At 39.3% G+C, this 21,041-nt stretch overlaps 1 protein-coding gene across 3 annotated transcripts in view; it reads right to left on the bottom strand.

Moving 5' to 3' along the window:
* Window positions 1–21,041, bottom strand: part of THSD7B (thrombospondin type 1 domain containing 7B) — a 299,024-nt gene that overhangs the window by 95,716 nt on the left and 182,267 nt on the right. For all 3 annotated transcript variants that reach the window (XM_054515442.1, XM_036386831.2, XM_054515443.1), the window contains exon 14: window positions 93–287. In XM_054515442.1, coding sequence (XP_054371417.1) covers window positions 93–287 — 195 coding nt within the window. The remainder of the gene's footprint in view (window positions 1–92; window positions 288–21,041) is intronic.

The raw sequence follows: 21,041 nt of genomic DNA, 5'->3' as shown, positions 1-21,041 counted from the left end.
GAAAAACCAATGACGATGTTCTGGATTTTCCCACCACTCCAACACTGCAAGGGCATTATTCCCAATCGGACAAGTATTGAAAAAGATTATACCTGTGAGCGAGCGCCTCCTGCTCCTGGCTGTGTCACAGTCAGAGGAGCAGGCTGTGAATTTAGACCAGGGGGTGAAAATGCAGTCATCCTTGCAGGGAATGTGGCACTCCTGGACCAGGGCTGGCATCGCTCCTGCCCACCGCACGCAGTCCCCGATGGCGGCAGGGCCGCCCTGCTCCGACAGGCACGTCACAGCTGCAAGCAAGGGCACAGAAATCTTATGTTCTCATATATATATATACTGTATTACACTCAGGGCAGTCAGTCCTGGTGTTCTGTGTGAGATTCTCTCCCCTGGATTAACAGGATAAAGCTGATTTGGTTTTAGGGCATTGTTTGTGTGTCACTCAGTGAGTGACAAAACCATTTCACAAAACCATTAAGACACGTTCTTGTTTGACCAGTGTGTTATCTAAATGATGATATAAACTCAGTATTCTCAAGGAGCAGTCATTTTAAAGGTTGTGGGGACACTTTAACCAATGATACATTGTACAATCAAGCAAGAAAATAGGTAACACTGTGGCCATGTGCCAGAAAACATATTTGGTCGAGGCCAGGATTCACAAGCTGTGATGCGTTTGCTACTCATGGAATTGAAACTGTGGTAAAAAAAAAGCCCCTAAAAACCATAAAAGAAAGCTTCTTTTTCCAAAACCATCATTTTTTCCATATTTCAGATGAAAGGAGTGACTGAGTAGATGCTACAGCTAAATGCTTCCTTCAGCAAGGTAAGTACCAGATCTGGCCCCTCCACATCGAGCTCCCTAAATATTGTGATACCACTTATACTCTCCCACTTTATCTGTTGTCCTTTTTTAGAAGTAATAATTAATTTTTCACGGTGGATATTGGTACTGTATAGCCATGATAGAGAACAAAAGTATTTAATGTATGAATCTGAGTCACAGGAAACCTAGGATAAAACTTGCTAAATTCAGCGAATTAATAGTAAGTAATTATAATAAATAAAAATAGCCTGCACATCATGGAGTCTTTCATTTCATTAATAATAATTAATTCTCATAAAACCTCCAAGATTATAGGCTATTTATATCCTCCAGTGTAAGTGAAACAAAGCAAAGGCAGGTCATGACTTGATTAAGGTAATAAACTCAGGGATAGAGTAAGGAACTGAATTTGGCCATGAGATTTTAGTCATGTTGGGCTCTCTGATTCTAGGCAAGTCCACACATTGTATCATAAAACTACTAAGGATGAAGTTATTTAATACAGATTTTATTATTTAACTTTAACAACCTGTGATATTATTTTATGACAATTGCTAAATAATTCAGGTTTTTGAGGCTGCATATATTTTCCTTGTTGCCAGCATTTAATGTGAGTAAGAGTGCATGAAAAGAAAGGTAAAAACAACTCTGTTTTCTTACAGTTAAAGGATTTACTGGGGTGTAACTCTGCAATGAATACACATGATTTTTTGGGTTTTAACTATAGCACTGTATGGGAGAAAGGAATGGGTTAGCAATCACCTGAAAATAAAAAAAACATCTTATTAAAATGTAATTAGATTCTATGGAAAAAAATCAGCATTTTGAAGAGCATGCAAAAGGCAAGCAATTGTTAAACGTCTCTTTAGACTCAAGTGACAGCAAATCAGCATACTAATAACCACCTCTAAATTGCTGATCCTTGCCTTTCACTTCCAATGCTGCCACCCTTCCTAGCCCCCAGCTCCAGCTGTGAGCCTGGAGCCCTCCCCTCCTCATTACGGGACAGAGGTCACCACTCCACATGGGGACACGGTGTAATTGCCCTCTTCAGGAAGGTTAAACAAGTGAGAGACTCTGGTGGCCGAGGTCTGTGCAGCCTCATTGCCTTCAGCAAGGACACCCCAGGTTTGGCCACACAGCTGTAACCACGTGAGGTGTGGCCAAGGGGATGCAGAGCATCTCCTCAGCACCGCGACGGCGGCTGGAAGGGACACGAACATCGTCCTCCACTGCCAGCACCACGCAGCAGGAATTGTGATTCCAGAGCAAACCACCCCACTGCCATGCTCAGTGGGAGCTGCCAGAAAAGCACAGCTCATTCCTGACACTATTAATGATGTCAGGACAAATAATAGAAGTTCTAGTTATTGATGTTAAACCAGACACCCCACTGCTGTGATCAGTTATTGTCTAACCGCCCCAACTTGTGCACAAACAGCCACAATTTTAAGCATTCAAATAATTCACCAAGTTCACTGAGCCTATTTGGATGCTAAAATAGATCTATATATATAAGGACATATGAATCAGGGCAAATATTTGACAGAGATTATGGAGCTTAAAGAAATTATTGACAATGGAAACATGAGAGAGGAAAGTTAAAGTAACAAATAATATAGTGAATTAGATATGTATATGTATAAGCATGGAGACAAGAAGGGGCTGAAAAGAATGTCTAATGTGTACTCTGATAAGAGACATAACCCCTTAAGGAGGGGAGGAGGAGGATCTCCTGTGACTCTTGCTACATACTTAAAACTTAGCCTGAGGTGAGCTGCTTGAACTGCTAAAATAAACAAAATGATCAAGCAAAAGCCCATTAGGGCATTTTAACAGATTGGGATGGGGCAGGCAGAAAGCAGCAGAGAAAATGGACCCAACTCCAGCAGTTCCATCAGAAACCAATCCCCTCATTTCTGCTTCCTGCAAACTTCCCAGTTTGCTTAGCTTTAACTTCTAAGAGAAAAAATATTTTCATATACAGGCACTTCTGGAAAGAGAATGAGAGAAATTTGTTTTCAGTGAACCTTCAGGAAAATAAAATTATTTATCCTTGGTGGTTTCAAACTACTGATTGGTTTGGCTCATATGTGGTTTATGCTGCATAAAAAATATTTCCCCTTAATCCTCAGTTCTGTCACAATGGTTTTAAATAAACTCATACCGCAAAGCTATTTCTGTTATGTCAACATTTCTTTTGTTTTTTCAAGCAGGATACCCCCAGAGAGCAAATGCAGTCCATTTGCAGTCCTATGCACTGAGGAAAAAAAATCAGAGTAACAAATCCCTCCTAGGCATAATGTGTGGTTTCTACCATCTTTAAAGCATTTAAAATGGACACAAACATATGACTAAAACTGCTAATAATCGGACTCTTCCAGATAAAGGCTTTCAAATTATAATATTCATTCCCACCAAGAGAGAAAATGCAGGATTTCCTCTTGAACTCCTACTATTCTTTTTTATTACCACCAGTCAACCCCACCAAACTCAAATTAAGCACTTGGGGCCAAACTATGGTGTGACATTTTAATGCAATTCCACGGATATAAAAAGAACTGCTGCCACAAAAAAAATAAAAACCAAAACACTTTCTCTTGTAATGATAACATGAGATCATGAATTAAAATGAAAGGTAGCCAGGTTTAAGAGGCTGAAAGAAAATAAATTTTTTTCAGGGAAGGGCTGGAATTGTTTAGCAGACTGTGTGGATGCACCTGTGAAGGTGCCAACACAACGAAGCAATAAATATGAGCAATGAAAATAGCTGCATGCTTTGCTTCAAGGCTTAAGTCAAGTGTTAAATGTAGAGCTTGGGGAGCAAATTTCCCTTTCTGCTGCTACAGGGCCCTGCCAGGAGACTGAGCAAGGACTGCTAAGGGGATATGCAGTGTGACAGTCTCTGTCTCTGGCTGTGCATTCCCACCCACAAGAGCGTGTCTGCGTGCCAGCATCTCAGCATATGGCACACGCAAGCATATGGGAGCTACATTCTGTAACTACATTTCTCCTAAATTGAAAGTAAATAACAGACACTTCTCCTATAAACTTTTAGATGGTGAAATCAAATGTTTGCACACTGTCAGATTGCAGAGGCACAGAAGGCATCCTTGGATGATGTTACAGCATCACCAAAGCAGGGTGTCAGCATCAAACTGAGGGGACTTGGGTGCTCTCAGGTGCTCGTGCCTGACTTTAGAGCATTGGAGATGATCCTAACAAAAGGAATTGTATTGAGAATGAAATAGTACAGGCACAGCACTGCCTCCAATAAGGAAACATAACATAAATTTAATTCCTCTTAAGTAAAAATCCAATTACAGACAGCCTCTGTAATCATGTTCATTTACCTAAGTTACAATCAATTCTCCTTTAAAAATGCATTCCAACAGATTCCAAAGGGTAAAAAGCTAAAGACTTAGAGTATCAACTATGAACCAGTAAAATTATATTGTACCATGGCACTTTCAATTTGAGAAAAGTAAATTAGTGTTTTCAAAATTCTGGAATTAAATGTCATTAGAACATCTGAAAACCATGACTGATAATTCCAGGATGGTACACTCAGGCCAAACACTAAAACTAAAGCTATGCAGTAGGGCAAATGAAATGACTGGAATTAGTACAGGAACAAAAGGATGAGCTATGAGACTAGACAAGAGCTTTAATGCCAAGAGGTGTAGGCAAAATAAGGTCATAATCTTCCCTGTCTTCAAATTCTAACAATTGTTGAAAAATCAAAGCCAGCATGTAAAGTAAAAGCAATTATTTTAATATAGCTCTTTACCCTCTTGTTCAGAAAAAGCCTCATTTCTGTTTCATAATTATTCTTGGTATCCCTCAATGTAATGAGATAACACATCATTGCTTACACATATCACTACTGGGAAGTGAAAAAGAAGTTAAGGGATAATATATTAGAAAACTAAAGAATAAAATACCATAAGGGTCTAGACTTGCTTGCTATACTTTTAGTCCCACAACTCATCATGACCTCATTTATTTTCTATATTGATGCTCCTTCATACTTACAACAAGTTTCTTCAGAATCCCAGGTGGAACATTTACATTATTATTGCTATGTTAATGCAACCCCTAATTTTAGCAGGCCAGAAACAGACAGAATAGAAGGCATAAGATAAGGCTCTGCTGAGACACAGGTTGAAGTTTAAAGTCCTGATTCTGTAAGGACATAAATATACACTTAACTCCATCCCTGTGGGAGCCCCTTTGGATGGCAGCACTCCCTGCCATGAAGTGTGTCCAAAGTCTGGACTTACAGAACACACCATAAGATAACCATTAAAAGTAAGTCTGAGGAAAAGAACAAATGATGCCAGCAAGGACATCACAGACACAAATCTCATATAAATAACTGAGGAAGAGATGGGACAACTAGTTATTCAGCAGGAAAACTGTCTCTGAGGTCACCAGTTTCCCATCCTGTAATTATTAATGATATTGACAGAAGTGCTAAAGGGCTGACAAATGCCACCATGCAAACAGAGCACTGAATAAACACAGATCCCAACCAACAGGCTCTATAAACAAACAAGGGGAGCCCGAGATGAGCTTGGGATGCAATAAAGATGGTAAATACCAACTGAAAGATAAAGGAAAGCAACTGAAATGATTTGCATGAAAAGGGGTCAGGGAAGAAATGGGCAGAAAAGTCAGGTTCAGAGCATTCGCATGGAGAAGAGATTGTAATAGGAAAAGGGAGAAGTTTGGGATAGAATTAGAAAAGAGATTGTAATAGGAAAAGGGAGAAGTTTGGGATAGAATTAGAAGGGAGGGGAAAACAGCATGCATCCTTCTCAAGCTAAAGGTCCATGTTGTGGCTGCTCTTTAGGCTGGTTTCTCTCTGCAGCCTTTCCACAGTAAGATGTGCATGGGGTTAATGTAGGCACTGAAGCCTCAGAAGGAGTTCCAGCTGCAGCTGAGGGCCAGCATGGTGGGAGGCACCTCCAGCACCATTTAATGCCTTCAACTGGACTCACCTCAGTTCCATCTAAAATAACTCCTCAGAGTGCACTTTTAATTTGATACTCATGGATGGGGTGATCAATTATTTGGTTTGGAAGACAGGATCTGAACTGCTGTAAGGGCTGACCTGCACATGTCAATTTTGCCAAGCTGTGTGACTTGAGGTTTTATTCTTCCTCATCTGTGAACCACAACTGCCCACTGTTTGAGGAGGAGCAGGAGAGAAGTGCATTGCTGTAAAGCCCATTCCTCCTCCCACCCACACACTGAATGCAGAACACAGAATTGATAAATTAATGCTGAGCACTATTTTTATACAAGTGTTTTCATATTCTAAGTGGTTCAGACTCTGCCTGGCTAGGAAGGCAAAATAATATGAGTTTTAATGTTTCAAATTTACTTTGTCCAGAGAATAGCTGCAATCTGAGTGCTTCTACATTATGCAATCAGTCTAAAGAATCTTTCACAATTTTTCCCTTTTCCCCCAAACATTATTATAGGTTTTGAATTGCTTTTATTTTCATTTTCTATTAAAAAGAAAATCAATGGAAGTGCATTAGATGATTAATGATAGAAATTATGCTCCTTTCAGAGAACATAAAATACAAAAACATGTTAATTTTTTTCCTCTTTCTGTGGCCCACAATTACCAAAATTACTCGAGTTCAATTTCTTTGTAGCGCCTATCATCAAGTTATATTTAAGATGAATTATTTATTGCACAACTTGAAAATAAGACTAAGCCATCCTGCTATAAATACATGCATTGAGATGACAGTAAATACAGAGAATCAAATATGCCAAATAACACGAGAGAGAGAGAAAATGGAAAACAAACACAACATTACAGTATTTCTAGTAACTCAAGTTGGAAAATTCCTCAGCTGATTAAGCAAGCACTGACTTCCTTTGCAGTGAAGCACGGATACTAAATCCAGAACAACACTAGCAAACCCACATATCCAAAACTGCCCCAACATTAGATTTAAAATATGATGGTCCAAGGTAACACCTCAAGACTTGAGTCCACCTTTCCTCCTCAGCTCCCCATTCCCCAGCTCTGGCTCTTCCCATTTTGGTATTCCAAACTCGCACTGCTCTTGCCCCCTTGCTCAGCTAAAGCTACTGGGACACACACAGGCCCTTCAACAGCTTTTCAACTCATCCTAATCTCCATTCACCTCATGGAAACTGCTCCCAAAGTTCTCTGAAATACCAGTGGATTTTGTATATATGGCCCTGCATAAAACTTTCCACTCTAACTATCACTTTTCTACCGTAAAAAAGTAGGTAAGAATACTAAATGCATTGAGGTCTGAAGTCTGGCTACTCATCTCCAGTCTAAAACTGATAATGCAACTGAAATTACTTTGACTGGAACTAATAAAAACGCATATTCAAATAATTCACCTTATCTAAATTAAGTATCTTACAGCCATCATACAATATTGTCCACCTCATGAGAGAAAAATAAAGATACTGGACTTGAGATTCAAGGGTCAGCACAGTGTAAGTACAGTAAAGACACTGTATTTAGATTAAAGGTAACAGAGGCAGTGAGAATGTGAAAGAGAATGTGAAAAATTTCCCTCCCACAGCCTTGAAAAATGAAATGTTTGAGAGTTTTCAGGAGATTTATTCAATGGGAAAACTAAGTGCGCAGATTGGAATCCCAGGAAGAGCAGAGTCACACTCTGATGTGTGGGAGTTCCATACATATGTACATAATATGTAAATTATCCATCCAGAATGGCTTTTCCTACTTTTTCCCCAACATTCCTACTGTGCAGGGGAAAAGTATTTTTTTGAAACCCTGTGTTAGGGAATCCATTCTTCATCAGGAAAAAAAGAAAAAAAACAAAACAAAAAGACACCCAAATCCCCCAGGAGAGACAAATAATCCAAGAAGGCTGTATTTCTAAACTGGGCATAGAAAAGACCCTGATTTCCATAAGTATTAGGAGTGGCATTCCCCTGGCTCATGCTAACTGAACTTCTTCGCGTGTGAATGAAGCAGATCCAATAGCTTTGCCTCTTAATAAAAATAATTACACGCATCTTCCCTCAGGTTTGCTGCTCAGACCATTCTCACTGCCAGTACATTCCTTTTTACTTCTCTTTTGAAGCTAACAGATCTAAAGGGACTATCTGTTTTTACCTTCTCATCTCTTAAAAACAAGGCAGAAGATCAGAGAAGATGCAAAGGGAGGTATCTTACAGGACTTTGTGGTTTTCATGCAATGATCTTCTCTTCCTTTCTTATGGGCAGAAAAAACAGGAATATTTCTTATTTGACTGCTGCTACTCATCTTAAATTTTCACTAAGTTGTTATTATTGGGGGGGCTATAAAGCAGATTGCATTACTGCTGAAACAATGGGAAAACTCACAATTATTTCAACAGGAAAACAACAGATCCTATTATATTTTCTTTTTAATGGTTCTTCTATGAATAAAGCATTTGTTTGCAAGCATTTGTTTCTAAAGAAATTACACAATCCAAACACTGATCACAATAGGGTTATTCATGCATAGCAAATGAAATGTTTAAACGCAGAAAGTTCTCTATCATGATTCTTTTACCATTGGTACACATAAGAGAACTGATGTCTTACTTAACTGAAAAAAAGCAATCAAATGCAAAAAGAAAAAAATTAATACAATAGAACATAAATTGCATCAGACCCAGAAATAGTTTCCACCCTGCTGAAAGATTATTAGGATTAGTAATCTTGATTCCAGGCAACCACAGCCTGGGACACTGCACTATGCACTATGCTGCATTTTCTTTTATTACAGTCTTTCCAGTACAAATCATTTTAATCTTGGCTATAATAAATCACCAGTTAGACTCTCAGCTTATACCCTCTTTTCACCTGTGAAGTTTTGTTCATCTTTGTTGGAGCTCAGAGCAGTTTCTCCCATAAAATTGCTCTCTGTGTGAATCTTTCTTGATGCAGAAGGTTTCTGCCAACTGTCATTACAAGATCAGAGGTTCAAATTGAGGAGCACTTAAAGCAGGGGAAGGTCATCTTTGGAAATTAAATTGGAATAAAATTTTGTAGAAGCGGAGGTGGCTATTCACACTGTGCCACTGCAACAACAGCAGACCCACATTTACCTCACATGCGCATTTGAGAGTGGCTGTGCCACAAGGATTTACCATCAGCTTCCACCTCCTGTAAGAGCAGAAATTCCCCTCACAGCCCTGTCCACACACAGCAGCAGCAGCAGGGGCTGTGCTCCCCTCTGGAGAGGCAGGACCCAGCCAGGGAGGACATCACTGAGGACCACACCCACACCTGAGGCTGCCTCAGTGACACGAAGGAAGGGTCAGAAGAACATCTATCTCCAGAAATTCTATCTCCAGTCATGCCCAGCACTACCATGACCCTTAAAAATAAGGGAACATAACCAGAGGAACTTCCAAAATTTCCCAAAGAGGTAATTATTTCTTCCATTTTAGAATAAGTTATTTAGGAAATAAAATTCAATGCAAAACCAGCTGAATACTTTGAAAATTCATCACGATTCACATCACACTTCCTTTTCAGAAGAGAGAACTGATATTTGGAATTTTAACTGTGTGTTTCAAAGAAACAGTAAATAGCAGCTTTTTAATTCATCAGAAGCCCAGAGGAAAGGGAACTTTCCATACAAATGTGCTGTACTTGGGAGAACAACTCTTGCTGTTGCTATAATGAAAGTATAAATACAGCATAGCAGGAATTCATAGTAATTTGTTTCTATGAGCAAGTTTGACATGGCACAGGCAAATAAATTCAGATTGTACAGCTACACAGAAGTGAGACATTCTCTGAGCTACTGCACTGGCATTTTGCCTTTCCTCCATCACTCACTGCATCAGACCTTTGTCTCAATTTCTCTCTAAACCTTTGTCTTGTCCTGTCAGAAGGCCCACGCTCCAGGGTTATATCTTATCAGTTAATTAACTTTTAGAATGGAAACGCAGCAAAAATGATTATATAAACTTTTGCTCATATATATCAAAGCCAGTGTCAACCAGTGTGGTTCCTGTGTACCTAATCCAGGAGACTTATAATAAAATCTCATCTTCCATTTACAGCCTGAGGCAATAGTAGGTCTTGCAGAGAGACATGCGAAGTGATGAGGTTTAGTAGAGCAATAACATTGCTCAACAGTTTAAATATTGGTCTAGCTACTGAACTTTATGCCAGGAGGCTCTGGCATTATATTATTAAATGCCAATATTTCATCCACGGTCCTCACCTACTCAGAATAATGCATAATTCATTTCAGAAAAAAAATATAATCTTGCCATTTAAGATATTTTTTCTTCCCCCACCACCCCCCACCCCATAAAAACCCCTTGACTGTAACACTACTTCAACTGATCAAGGCAGCACTAATAGGGAAGTATGGAGATTGTGTATGTATATAATACACAGGCTCTTCACTGCAAATTAATGAACAATTTAGCAACAACATACTAGAAGAAAAGTAAACCACTGCCTTCATTCAGGCCTGTAAGGTTGGTGCGAACAAGGAATAAGAGAGGCAAATTTGATTTCTATTTTACTGACTCTTCACCTCACATCAGCAGATCTCACTGTTGTGTACTAAAAAAAATGGGGTAAGAAGGAATTGAACAAGAGCCAGTTTTTGAAAATAATTTTGCCCACAGTTTAAAATTTCAGTGAAAAACCCAGCAGTGGAAAGGATGAAACGCAGAAAAAGATTAAAGAATCTGAATGGGAACTGGAGCCTGACAGTCTGGCAGCATCGAGCAGTCCCTTGCTCAACTACAAGGGCACACCTCTGCTACCCAGAGAGGATCACACCCTCAAGCTCCTGACTCCTGTCCTTCCAGAAAAGTTGTGTGATCTGGCATCAAGATATATAGATACATATCTTAAACTTTACTGCCATTCTTGATTTTTTTAAATTTATTTTTTAAGGGCATTTTGAAATAGGTTTATTAAGATGCTTTCTAAAGAAAGTTTCACCAAGACCAGGTTTTGAAAGTCAAGAAAATGTATCATTTTGTTTCAATAAAATGCAAGAGAACACACTGCAAGATTTCCATATCAGTACTTTTGATTTACTCACCTTTTCAACATAAAGACAGGCAATTCCCATATATAACTTTATTCCAAAGCTGTGACCTTGACTTCTACCAAAAATTCAGTTGTATGGGTATTAGTTTTGAGGCAAGATGAAGGAAGAAAGGAGTTCTTTCAGATAAGATAATAAACTGTCAGCTACAGCTTATGAAATACAACTTTTTCAAATAGATGATCTGATTTAATATATGTTAACTGTCAATTCAAAAGTTATGACTCAGTCATTACGTAGCATGGTGACTACGGAGCCTGAATTACTTGCTCGTCTCATAAAGCATTAGGTGTGTGAACCAAAGACATCCTCACAGGCTTCCATGTAAGGTTCCAAACAAAAGAATAATCATAAATTAAATTAAATACCATATACTGAATGTGTATGGTTAATACATACAAATTGGACTTTGTCTAAAGGTAAAGAAAAGGTATCAAAGTACTGTTGGTAGAGTTACTGATAACATCAAGATGAAAAAAAAGTTTTTCTCTAGTTGTTGAAAATCATAAAGGAATGCATGAAATGGCTATTTTAACTATTAACCCACTGTCCTAGGTACTCATACAACTGTAAAAATACAGAGAAATTTAAAAAAACCCCACCCCAAACCGCATTATCTCCTGGGAGTGATGAGAACTGCACACTTGTATAAACTACATACACAGGATGTAATCTCTTTCTCTGCTCAACTTAGTAAATGCAATTTTTCCTAATGAAAGGAAAAAAAAAGGAGCTACCAACACTGATGTGTCTATCAATAAATGAGAAGTCTTGATGAAACTCCCATGTTTTCCACCACATAAAAACGCAAAAAATCCTGAGATTCATATGGGGCTTTGAACAGATTCTTGTATCCTGTCTTGTCCCATAGAACAACAGCTTGTTTCACATTGTTACATAAAATTATTCTAAAAAACGTAAGTGTTCACTGGAAGTAAGGACATGGGTTACATCTAAGTTAAAAGATGTAAGATTGGTTCTCTCATAGCAAAAGCATGAGCAAAGATCGTGAAGAAATGAGGAAATGTTTAACTCTCTAATGTTTCAAATGCTTATCTACCTTTCTATTGTGTATGTTTAAAATGCAGTTTAATACACTTTCTATTACAGCTACAGTGTGAGTCTTCAGCAACAACCTCAAACAAACACATTATATAGAATCACCTCCCAAAATCAAATTATTCTTTATCAACCAAAAATCTGCTGCACCTACAAAAACACTGAATAAACAGCAAACAGTCACCTGCTATCAGTATTAAACAACTCTTCTCAGAGCAACTTACATGAGGAAATAAAAAAGTGGGACCCGATTTTTGTGCCCCACAGGCTGCCCAATATACCCACACTGTGAAATACAGAGGCAGTGCCAGGTGAGATACCTAAATCCCTCTCCCAAACTGTGATGGCTCCTCCATCATCTTCACATCACAGTTCATCTCAGAAAACTAAGGTGTCACAATATCAATATATTTACCTAAAAACAGACTGAAAATTTTTACACATTTTATCACACTAACATGTATTTTGGGGTGAAACCCTGTTGCAGCCAATATTTAACAGGTGAATTCACATGACTGGAATAGTAACATAAGGGGGTACAGCACTTCTACAGCATTACAGGGCATGTAAATGATGGTGAAAAGTATTTTATCTACAAATTTTACATCTTTTCCATCTTTGAAACAGTTTATAGAGAATGACTGGTAAAATTTGGTGTGTCAAGGTGGAGACAGAGTAAATTTCACTCAGCATAGAATGTAAGCCATGAGCAGGAACCAGCTGGGATGGGCAGGTAGACAAACACATTCATATAAACATATTTGCATTAAAACTTATTAAGGCATGCTGGAAAGCTGGGCTGGCAGGGAAAACTGAAGAAAGGAGTAGCTTAGAAAAAAAAATAGGAAAGCCAAAGTGAAAGCTCTTCTCTGAGGGAATGGGCATAACCACAATGGGGACAATTCTGGGGTATGAGAGATCAGCTGAGCTCAGACAAAAGTTATTCACTGCCCTTGGAACTACAACAACAAAAAAGGTGAAAATTAGGTCAGTTTCCTGTGGATAAGCAGAAGGCTGCAGCACAAACATGCAAAATCAGAATTAGCAATGGGCATTACAGGTAACAAAGGATTCTCCTGGAAATGTTCTGGAAAAAGCCAGACACCCTCCACTGTGCCACCCATCCCCTGGAAACCTGGCCCAGGCTCTCACCACCCTTCCCAGGCCAGGACAGCTGCACTCCTGGGAGTGGATTTCCTTACAGGGAAAGGGCTATCAAGGATAAACCAGCTAGTCCAAAAGTGTCTGCTCTAATGAATCCTGGCTCTAGCAAACTCGGAGGAACCGATCTCGATGTGTCCGAGGTGAACATCAGCTTATTTTTGATTTGCACAAAAACATTTGGGGACAGCCATACCAAAAAAAAAGAAAAAATTAAATACATCAATTTTCTCTCTGTACTAGGTTGATGGACACAGTGAAACAAAAAGAACAATGGCCTTATTTTAGAATAGTTTGTTTCCTTGAGGACTAAAAATGCTAAAAATGCTCAGCACCGTGAATCCCAAATGACTTCCTTAGTAATTAAATTATATTGCACCAAAAAGCACATGCCTTCAGGACTTTGATTCAGATGTGCACACTCTAACCAGGAGTAACTGGGTATGCAAAGATTGGGTGGAGATGACATAAAAACACATAGAATGCTTAGCACTAAAGAAAACCTCTGAAATGGAATACAGCCTTTTGCTTTATGATAATCTCTGACTATTCACCATTGTTTTATTACTGAATTTTGTTATTGTATCTGAATACAATTTGATTTTATGAGATCTTAAATATTACCTTCATAAACATTTCATGGCATGTTGACTCTCTATCTGCAAATTGCTTATTTGCTTATTGTATCTGTTCATTGATGCCACTGCAATAGCTTATTTTTGCATTAGCTTCTTTGTTGAGTCTAGTTTATCTTCTTAGCAAACCCTGAGATTAAATTTTTAATAAGAAATCCTAAAAAAAAAAGATAGAACTGTAACTGGTAAAGACATTTTCCCTTATGGTGTTCTGTTTGCAGCATAATTCAATCAGGGTGTTTATGCCAGTTAAATTTCAAGAAAGTACTTTGTTTATCATTTAATCAATATGATTTGAGCAACCCAGAAAGATTTTTTAATAGTAAGCTGAATTTTGTTCACTCCTCTTGCAACTTTACCCAAGTTTCAGACTTCTGCTCAATACTCTCCACACATCATTTCTTTTGCTTCTGCCATTCTGACTGTGCAAACTCAACAGCAATAAAAACCTGTGGCTGAATTCCGTCTACAGAACACATTAACTCATTTGCAAGTAATGGAAGATGACGATGACTGCACTGGGAGAAAATACAACAGGATCATTGGGCTCCCCTCATCAACCTATTTGACAGCTGTACTTGTGTACCCATCACTTATTCCACTGCAAGCCTGAACATTTACATTCCACAAAGCATATAATCAAATCTTATTCAAATACATGTTGTGTTGTGTCTGTAGAAGTTGGACTGTTCTGTTCCCCCATCATGCAATGGTTCTGCCCTGGTTCTCCCTTCCCTCCCTTGTGCTGCCAGTTATCCCAACTCCTCCCCAGTTGCCTTGGAGATCAATGTACCCTTTCTCAAATCCCTCCCCGGTGCCCTGTCCATCACTCAGCACTCCCACCCTTCTCTCTAGAACTCTCTAGAAACTTCCAGTTGAGCATCGAGTGATTGGCTCAGGGGCTGGGCTGGGGCCCCACCCTCAAATTATCCCCATTGGGGTTTTCCCTAAGTCAATCTTTTGTATCCCACTCCCCTCTGAAACCCTATTTGTCCAAGGACTGACTCCTCCCCTGTGTCCCTCCCTCCTTATAAGCTGCTGCAACCCTTCTCTCCTTCTCTTTGGTTGTCGGTTTCCGCTGGGACCCAATAAACCTGGATTCACCACAGCTGGAGAGCGTTCTCTGATTTCTGCTGACTGTAGCCACAAGCCAAGCCACGTCCCACCACAAGATCCCGCTGCTGTCACAGCACAGAGCGTCTGCCTTAGGTGCTGTCCCGAACCACGGAGACCGGGACAGTGCCCCCGTACTGCCAGCGGTGCTGGATTCCCAGCCAGGACGTTCCAGAAGGACAATCTTTCTCCAGCTGTACCGCTTCAAATACAGCCCAAGAACTAAGTGTATTTAACTTCTGGAAACACATTAGGTGATTATTTCATTCATAGAAAAAATGTAATACTTGCAAAACCACAGAACCAACTGCAAATTGCTAATATGTTTTATTATTATTAAGTCTGCCCCTTGGAAACACCAGCAATTAGGGTCAAATGAAACTCCATAATCCTTCTACATTTCTTTCATGGTTGCCTCCAGTATTTACAGTTACCTGTGAAATTCATCTAATAAGGAAAGGCATCTTTGAAAGGCTTCAGATAAGACAATTTGAGCAGACACATTTTGCCCTGTTTCTCATCAAAGTATTTAAAATTACAAAGTTTATGCTTTTATATCGGATTTGCAGAGTATTAACATTTAAATAAGCTTTAAAAAGGGGCCAGATATATAATCTAAACCCAAAAATTAATGAAAAACAGCCATCTTCCTATAAATGCTACAATTAATCATTGTGAGGAACAGAGAGGAAGCAATCCATCTAACCATGCCATAGAGCTGATGTAGCTCTTCTTTTCACACATCACACAAGTTAATTATAATGAGCAGATGTGCTTAGATTACAGGAAAATTTGTACTCCATGAAACCAGGCACTGAAGGTATGTATTTATCCATGAAGCACAAATTTGTCCCTGTGTGTTTGGAGGTTTGCTCACATGCAACTACATCAGCAATGTGCTTGCACAAAACCCGTCCAATCCCACAGGATTGAGTTCAGCACTGCTTTTTGAGTGCTCCACTAAGTAAACCTTGCAAAAAGGTTCTGAAAAAGCACCTACTGGTAAAAGCAACTTGTCACCAACAGGGCAGTTCTGATCTGTCCTGATGCCTTGTGAAGGCTGAGCTAGAACAGAGACCAGACAGAGCTAAAGAATAAAGCAGGGATTTATTAGGAGGTATCAATGGATGCACCTTGGGCAGCACAAAAGCCCAGCCAGGGCTACACCCAAGATGAACCAAAATGGTCACAAAATGGACAACCAGTCATGGAGTCTCTCACTTTTATAAGTTCTGCTCCATTTGCATATTGGAGTTATTTGTCCAATTACAGCTTTAGCCCATCAAGTCCCATCCTTTCTTGTTTTTCTCTCTTCAGTCCATGTTTATGCTCTCGGGTCTGAAATTTGAATCATTTCTCCTTGGTCCCCAGGTAGAGAAGGAATTGCTTTGTCTCCCTACTCTGTGAAGAGAGCTCACTATCCCCTAATATGAAGCTCCGAAGTACACACTAAAGCAGCACAGAATCTGAAAAATATAAAAGCTAAAACCTGAGGCATCAGTCCCACAAATTCTCCACTGTGCCCTGAGCAGGGAATGTCTGTGACCACATCCTCTGTTCTGGGGTTAAAATGCAACAGAAGAGATAATTGCCCAAATGCCCTCAAGAGTTCATGTCTGCAGTAGCTGCTCACTTCTGCAGGCCTATTTATGCTTGATTTTCTCAAATGCTGTTAAGTGCCTATTATGAAGCTGCCCTCCAGGAGCACAAGGAATAAATAAGTGGCTGCAAAGGCCCATGGTCAGTGAGGGCAGTGGCTGGGGGAGGCCACGTGTCCCAGCCGTGGCTGGAGCGCTGCCCGGCATGTCCCACATCCCCTGAGGATGAGCTGATCTCCTTCACCCTGAATTAAACACAGGCTGAAGTAGATGGCCTTGGACAAGCCTATCACATTTTAATAGCTTGGTAAGATCCCCTCATACTGCATACCTCGAATTCAGACACTTCTTCTGCATACACAAAGACTGGGATAAAAACTTAGATACAGAAAGTTGATATCTAAAAGACAGTAGGAAAGATATAACTTCAATCACCTTGGGGCACATCAAAGAAAACAAATATATGATTGCAGGGCTGAAACTTCAGTGAACTGTCAAAAAGAAACAATAGTACTGACCTGAATTGATCACAAAAGCAGTAAAAAGTAACATTTGCTACAAGGCTTCACATCCAAGATCCAAATTTAACACTACAAAATACTCTGCTTCAGGAGAACTCTATCAAATACCAGAATATATTATTCAAAACTTTCCTTATTTCACAAAGCCAATATCAGCAATCCTTTAATAAATGATGCAAGCACCTGGTAAAACCAGCAGCTGCCAGCAAAAAAATTGACTTTAGAAAAATCTTTGTTAGAAGGTGACATATTTTTCATTACTATCTATTGCCATCAAGGTATAGAGATGGCTTTTTCTTCTGTAGTAATTTTATTCCAGCGGAATTCCAATTTTTTGGATGAAGTTTCACTTGATTTATTAAAAATAAAGAAAACGGAATCTTCTCCTGAGTCTCTTCAGAACCAAATTGATGACAATAAGGGAAGTGAAGAAGGCTTGTTTCCAAGAGGAAAAATGTTTGGAAGTATTACTACTGCAATCATCAGACTTGGTTTAGAAAGTGCTAAACACACCACTCAGAATTTTTAATATTTCTGAACATATTTAGAAACTGTGCCAGCAGAAAGGAGCACCACTGGACACCCAAAGCAAATGTAATATCGACCAGTTCACAGACACCTGATGTATTCTCACAAGTGCAAGCACTTCATAAGCATCCCTGTCACTTCCAGTTACTGTTCTGTCACTTTAGTGTACCTGTTTGAAAGACAGATGCTGGGAATTTTGAAAGACAGTTTGATTCAAGGTTATTCATTTATTCTGAAATTGAAAACTCATGTCTAAAACCTCTACTGCAGACATAAAGCAATTGGAGTAACATGAATATACAAATTCAGAGTCAACAAACATGACATCAGGATTCCTTTTACACCTTTGTGGCATGACACTTCAAAAAATCTTGTGCTTGAAGATTCATGGTAAGCCATATTGATGAGCTCTGCCACTTAGAATGCTAATATTCATGGTGAGTATTAGTTCTTAATTATTGAAAGAAACTTTACTCAATAATTTCCATTAAGAAGTGCTTTGTAAGTAGTGCAGAAAAAGGGAAAATGCAAACTGAGACTTTTATCGTGTTCCTCTGAAGGAAATTCCCCAGACAGGTCAAACCTCGGGAGTCTGACAATGAACAATATATGCTATAAATCAAACTCTGCGTTCCTTTCAACATCCCTATTTTCCTTTCACCAACAGTTGGGTTTGTTTGTTGATTTGTTTTTCTGTTTGCTGTTTTGGGTTTTTGTTCAGGGTTTTTTGGAGGGGAGGTTGTTTACTTGTTTGGGTTTGTTGTTTTGTTTTTTTCCCAGGAGGTAAGAGGGGGAAGTCAAAACAATTGACAGAGTCCTTGAATGTTTCATTGATTTAAACAGGATCAACATTTCAACCCAGTATTGTCTATATCTCAAATTAAACCCCTTTGGTTCTACCATACTGTAAGTATAAACAACTGGTCTTCATTCCTCCAATTAGTGGCTCTGGAATGTCTCACAAGCTGATAAGCCACTTGACTGAGACCATTATGGACAAGAAAGAAATTATTTGGCTAAAAACTGTGAAAGTAACATCTCTAGTGTTTTCCTGACAGCTAGTAGTATAAAAGCTTTTTAATAAACTTGCTTATTTTTGGTAATGTTTCAAGCTTTTCTATTCAAAATGTCTATTTGAAAAAAAGTTCTCCTTAAGGCCATTTTCAAGAGAACCTGGATCTTATCCTGCTCAGTTCAGATGAATTTTTAACAATTTCCCTATGAACCACAGCAGCTTTGGCATGAATTGTCTTTGGAGTTGTAAACAGCACAACTGTGACATACAGGAAATTAAAATTTTATAAAAGCAAAAGTAGATCTAAATCAGTACTGAATGAGCCTGCCTCCACATGGAGAGGTGAACAAGAGGGATGTGAAAGTGTTATATAAAATAGCAAACAAAAAGGGAGACCAACCAGGACACAAATGCCTCAAGAACAAAAGATGATTCAATTGAATTGAAAATCATCAAGAAATTTCAATAGTTTGCTCACTGCAGGGTTACCCCATTGAACTGAGGTATGCCAGACACACACAGGGGCCAAAAACCAGCAACAAAAATGATCTCATTTAAAATATTAAGGATTAGAAACCTTCATGTTTCAGGCTCTAAGTGAAGAAAACAGTTTTAGGATGAAATGGCTTCTGTATTTCTGATAAAGAGCACACAGAAGACTCTGTGAACAGGTCTGTTTACAACCCACCCTTGGCCACAGAAGAGATTGCTGTTCTAGTCTGTAACATGCTCTGCACAAGCCATGACGTGTCACCACCCAGGCCTACTGCTCACAGAATACTAATTTCCCAGGATTTTTGTGCAAAGTCTGAATCAACTGCTCATAACTAGGATTTTAAATCACTGGAAGCTAGTGGTAAAAACAAGCCATAATTGAGAGGGCCTGTCTCCAGTTTGAGGGAGAGATTGCTCTTCATTATGTCTCTCATTATGCCTTTCATCCTCCTGAGTAAGTCTCGGCACAGTTTGGATCTCCTTGGACCTCTTTCATCTACTATACTCTGTTTAATGACAATCCATCATTTAAAAAAGGACCCCAAAAACGACTTTTGCCAACCAACGATAGTTGCTTAGATCATACAGACTCCACACTAGATAAAAGAAATCTTGGGAGGACCAAAGAGAGCTGAACTTAATCAGAGGGATGAAAGACAAAATGAAAATCTATCTACCCTTACATTTAAAAAAAGAGTTTCCTTCAGATAAGACGATCTCAACTCTCTCCCTCTGTGCCTGTTAAATATGGTGTGAGCCCTGTCAGATCCTGTGGGACTTTTATGACTGAGATGCTCCAGCAATTCCTGTAAATTGTACACATTTGTATGGTGCTGTCTGAGGTGACTGGGCCACTTCCTATTGATCTAAAACCCTTTTTCCCCCCTTCTTCCCTCCTTCCTCCTAATCAAGGCAGAAATACACAGCCTGGCAAGCTTTGATGTCCTTCTCCTTACTTCTCATTATTTTGATCTTTTAACAATCCCTCTATATAACATGCCCTTAGTGTACATTTTCAGGGTTCGTGCCTTCGGCTTCAAAAGACTGTTCTACTTGATTAAGGCTTTTTATTCCTTTCCCCCAGAAAACAAATGCTCTGTGTGGCACTAAGAGGCTGATATTTGTTTTGTTTTTCAGATATATAGTTAAGCTAGAGAGCCTGCTCATTCCCTTCTGCAGAGTAGAATATACCGTCCTGGTTTTGAAAGAAATCAAATACATGTAATTTATCTGACGCAGTCTTCATCATCTTTATTTTACGGAAAGTCTACAGATCATTGAGTTGCCTTTGGATAAAATGCTGCACTGTAGATTGCTGTCAGGACAAATTCTCTAAGAGTCTCCTCAATTTTTATGTTGCTGGCATAAGGCTACAGTGACAGAAATGACTCAGAGTCTCTCCTGCTATTAGTTCACGTCTATAAAGTAATGTCTTGCCAATTCTCCCCCTGCCTATGAAATACTCTTAGAGCAGCTGTACCTGAGGTGGAAGCTGGGCAGACCCAGGCTGAAATATAGTTTTAAGTGTCCTCTGATGCCTGCTGACATCCCCCATTAAAAACAGGAGGGCAGTCCACCATCACTCTTCTGTGAATAACCTGTCACTGGCAAACCAGTATCAATCTTTCTTCCCCTTGTCCTATCAACTCACACCCAAAGAAAGAAAAATTGATCTAGGAGAACATATTACCTGGAAGATCAGTGGGATGTAATACAATGTGAGGACAAATTTCCATGTCCCACTGCAGTGCCCAGTTGCAGATTCCAGCCATGCACATTAGCATAGACACCTCTGCCACAGCACCAGGTTTTAAGAAATTGGCCCAGGCTGATTTCTATGAAAACAGGTGATTTTATTTCTCATAAATTAAACTACAGGAATATCAAAGGCAGCCAAAATGCTCAGAGAGATTGGTCCACTATACCTCACATAGCCTCATCTGTACCCTCACCTCCCCTCCCCTCCTGCTCCCAGCCAATTCTAATGCTACAAAACTGAAATTAATCC

The sequence above is a fragment of the Molothrus ater genome, chromosome 7, assembly GCF_012460135.2.
Source record: "Molothrus ater isolate BHLD 08-10-18 breed brown headed cowbird chromosome 7, BPBGC_Mater_1.1, whole genome shotgun sequence".
Taxonomy (NCBI): domain Eukaryota; kingdom Metazoa; phylum Chordata; class Aves; order Passeriformes; family Icteridae; genus Molothrus; species Molothrus ater.
This window is presented reverse-complemented; position numbering and strand designations above follow the sequence as displayed.